Source organism: Cyprinodon variegatus, unplaced genomic scaffold (genome assembly GCF_000732505.1).
Source record: "Cyprinodon variegatus isolate N-32 unplaced genomic scaffold, C_variegatus-1.0 Scaffold526, whole genome shotgun sequence".
In the NCBI taxonomy this organism is placed as follows: domain Eukaryota; kingdom Metazoa; phylum Chordata; class Actinopteri; order Cyprinodontiformes; family Cyprinodontidae; genus Cyprinodon; species Cyprinodon variegatus.
In genome coordinates this window covers 63,420-67,538 of record NW_015150979.1, presented here as the reverse complement: position 1 = coordinate 67,538, position 4,119 = coordinate 63,420, and the positions used below count along the sequence as shown (strand labels likewise).

General features: G+C 38.5%; 1 protein-coding gene across 2 annotated transcripts in view; it reads right to left on the bottom strand.

The window, feature by feature from the left end:
- Positions 1 to 596: 596 nt before the first annotated feature.
- The window catches only part of LOC107095149, a 12,068-nt gene continuing 8,545 nt past the window's right edge, over positions 597 to 4,119 (bottom strand). For both annotated transcript variants that reach the window (XM_015391126.1, XM_015391125.1), the window contains exons 14-17: positions 3,495 to 3,599; positions 3,120 to 3,408; positions 2,852 to 3,039; positions 597 to 794 (exon numbers count right to left, since the gene is read on the bottom strand). In XM_015391126.1, coding sequence (XP_015246612.1) covers positions 723 to 794; positions 2,852 to 3,039; positions 3,120 to 3,408; positions 3,495 to 3,599 — 654 coding nt within the window. In that variant the 3' untranslated portion in view covers positions 597 to 722. The remainder of the gene's footprint in view (positions 795 to 2,851; positions 3,040 to 3,119; positions 3,409 to 3,494; positions 3,600 to 4,119) is intronic.

Here is a 4,119-nt window from a genome sequence, read left to right as displayed (position 1 = left end):
AGGCAACATATTTGTTTGGTTTTTTTTTAAAATGGAAAGCATTAAGTGCCTAATAATTAAGTGCTCAAGTTAAAAGATCAAGTAAAATATTTTTTATTTTATAATTAGTTAGTATACGTTCCACTTTTGGACAATCAATACTTTTGACTGAGGGGGGACTCGTAGTGAGACAATGCCCAAAGGGGTAAACAAGTCAAAAAAGGTTGGGAAACATTACCATAGAGAATAATGAATTAAGCTGAAAGGAAGCTAAAGATTTTCACAAGCATGAGCGCCCATTCGTCTCTAAACTTTAAAGTGTTGCCATCATGGGAACTGTACTGCAATCAGCACCTTCCTGAATAAAACGGTTAAACCTGAACCAACCGCAGGAGATGGATGCGTTTCTTTAAATAGGATTTTATAAAAGTGTTTTAACCATTTAATAAACCATAATTTAATAATCTTAAGCCAACAGAAAGAGGAAAATTTCACTTAAAAAGGGATTTTTATCCTAGTTTTGGTCAAAGTTTTCTGCCATATAAACTATATTTTTAGAAAACAGTTGAGGCCAATAAGACATGAACAAAAACGGCTGAAATAAAAATCACACATGCCCCAAATGTAAAATATACACCCTTATTTTTATTATGCAAATTCAACATAACTATAAAAAACATCTTCAGACTTTAATTACTCTAGAGGTGAGGTTTTACTTTCTTCCAGTGTTCTTTGCGTGCAAATTATCTCTCATGCTGCGAGGAACTGAACAACAATGGACCAGAAGAGAGATCCAAGTCGATTGGGATAAATCTCTGAAAAACAAAAACAAAACATTGACATTATTTTTTTTTTTAAACCACCCAGAATATAAAGGCTTTTGTTCCATTTAAGCTAAAGCTTAGATTTTGTTTGAGGGTTGCTGCACAGTGCAGTTTAGCATCTAAAGACGTGTATGAAATCGTAATTAAATAGTCTGGGAAAAGGTGAACACCAGCTTTCGTTTAACAACTAATCATACAAAAGAAAATACAGAAAACGAAAATTAACACCTGTGATAAACTTTGGTGCATATTTCGATCCAAACTATCTGCCAAATCCAGCAGGACCCACCTGTACCAAGCAGCATCCAGAAGGGATACACTAAAACACTTAATCCCCCCAAAGAAACTTCTCTGAAGGCCTCAAAACTTTAGTTGATCACAAATAAGTCAAAACGGCATCCATCTACTTTTATAGGTACCGAATACATTTTTAGGATTTTCAACTAACCATAAACCTGCTTTTGTTTTTTTTGTTTAGCAGACCCAGTCTTGACCATCCAGTAATGAGAAGAATTTAGTCATTTTTCAGACACCTAAAAGATCTTTCTCTTGCACCCTGTTGAGGAAAAATAGAACTGATTTCCATCTTCAGACTTGCTAATGGATTTATGGTAATTAGACTGTTCAGTACACCGTTGTTTTGTGGATCTAAGGACTGTGAAACTAGACGCATGGAGAGGAAGGGGCCCATTTTTTGGAATCTCAGGGGCCTAATTCATTTTTGCAGAGGAGGTAGTTCAGGTAGCATCCTAGGGGAATGACCTGCAGGTTAATGTGAACATTTCACAGCAGAGCGTGAACTGGCCTAAATGCTGCATAAAATAAAAACAACAACAAAAACTGTAGTTTTCTGTCCTTGTTTGACACACACAAAGCAAACAAGGAATCATCTTTATATTAACCTCTTACACCCTAAGGGGGTATAAATAAATTTCTGCCTGACAAAAACACACAAAAGTAAATAACTTATAGCCTCAAAGCTATTAGATTTAAGAAGAAACTTTTGGTACGTCTGTAAAGGTAAGATGTCATAGAATGGTTTTCTGGTGTCAGCACCATTGTAGCTTTGACCCTGCCTGAAATATTAGGGACAAAATACAAAATATTTTGCATTTTTTGAACCTCGCCAAAATTTTCTTTGAAATAAACATTGCAAAACACTACCAAAATATTATTTATAGCACAAAAAAGTAGTACAGACTTTTAAATGTAAATGTTGTGTAAAAATATACCAAATTTGGACTCAATCAGATGAATCATATTTATTTTAGAATGGCATTAGTGAGAAATTTCTTAGGCGGAGAGGCCATTTTGGCACATTTATCCATAAATGTCACCAAACTGTGCCAAATATGTTTTTTACATCAATACTGGGGGTTTGGTAAAATTACGAGGTCACGTAGCAGCTGGACCCGCCGGTGGGTCCGTAGGGTTCAAGGGGTTAAGGTATGGCTCTAACTGCTTTAACTTGAATGACCACAGGAACGATGTAACCCAGTGAGGATCCATTAAAGACGACTGTCATTAAATACAGTTGGACACATCAAGTTAAATTAGGTTTTTTTGGAGGGGGTGGGGGTGTCACTGTAAGATTAAAATTTCTTAATGCACTAGTTTGTACAAACTACAAATTACTTTGCCGCAAACCACAAAACGCGCAAAACCATCATTTAAATAGGGCGTCTCCAACAGTTTTGCACCTGCCACCAGTTACGCAATCACTCTTGTTAAATCACCCGCAAACCATGGTTCAGCCCCTCGCGCAAAATTCCAGTTTGCGAGCGCAAATTACTGCACGCAAAATTAGATCTTGATAAATCCGGCCCTTTGAATCAATTTGACTGTATGATCTGGTGAACTGTAAAGTGCCTTGAGATGACATGTGTTGTGAATTGGCGTTATGTAAATAAATTGAATTGTTAAATCAATCCATTTGGTCTCTGAAAGGTCAGTAAATTATTTCTGCTTTGGTCTAATCATCTTCATTTCCAAAAACATTATCACACTTGTTTCCATCTGAATGTTTTTGTATTCCTTCATATATTCACCATGGAGTCCTTAAGTTGGAACACGGAGGCCAGCGGGTTCCCACAGCGAGGCAGAGGAGAGACAGCAGGGACAGATGCGGAGGTGTAGGTTTCAACCTCCTGATCCAGACGCAGCTCCGCTATATGAGGGAGACGTTTCCGTAACATGGCCACCGCCGGACTCAAAGAACAAGGCTTATTGAATACGCCTATCACAGAGGGGAAAATGTGTTAGAAAAACATACGACGGGGTTTTATATTTCAGAGGGAACTGAAGTGTCTGGGGAACCTTTGTGCAGACACCGAACAGCAGAGTGGATCTGATGAGGCAGCTCTGACAGGTCACCGGTTGCAGTCGTTAACTTTGCCAGTGATGATGGAGCTGGGGCAGGTTGGTCTGAACCTTCCTGGTTCTCAAACTGTGAGGCTCTGATCAACTTTTTACCAGTTGAGAAAATGATGACAGATTTCCTATGTGGTGCCTGGAGGAAGGTCTTGAGCTCCTCCTCCTCCTCCTCCTCTTCCTCGCAGTCATCTTGGTTACACCTCTCGGCCTTTCCCTCACAGAGAGGCTCAGACTGAAGAAGTTCAGAGAAATGAATCAAAACTCTCACTCTAAGATTTGCACATAAAACGCCAACTGTGAATGAAATGAATCACATACAGGCGAGGATGGAGCTGGGATCCGCTCGATTTCTATTGAGGGATTTTCATCCGTCCCAGCTGTGCTCTGTTCATCCTCTGCATCAACAAATAACCTCTGGACAACCTGCCAAAAAAAAAAAAAAACAGAACAAAAAAAACCACACAGTGGGATCAGCTCCTCATTCACTATTTTTTTTTCTAAAAGCAAGACAGTTAACATCAACACTACTACATTAATTCTACTACAGTTGAATGTTTCCACATCAAAAAAAAACATTTTTTTTTTTAGTTTAGAGCAATCGGACTAACCCAATATAGACAACCTGATCAGAAAGGTTTTAGCTGCATTAGAGGCTGATACAAAAGGCAAGATCTCACAGAATGTCAAACCATATAAAAAAAAAAGGTAGTAATTCCACATTTAATGTAAGAACCAAGATTTATGAAGGGAGACAAATGATCCCTGTTCAGATGGGAGGAATAAAGACTGGTCTACATTAGGGTAAAACCAGGATTTCTTCACGTTTGGAATATACACTCACCGGCCACTTTATTAGGTAACTGCTAGTAACGGGTTGGACCTCCTTTTGCCTTCAGAACTGCCTCAATTCTTTGTGGCATAGATTCAACAAGGTGCTGGAAAC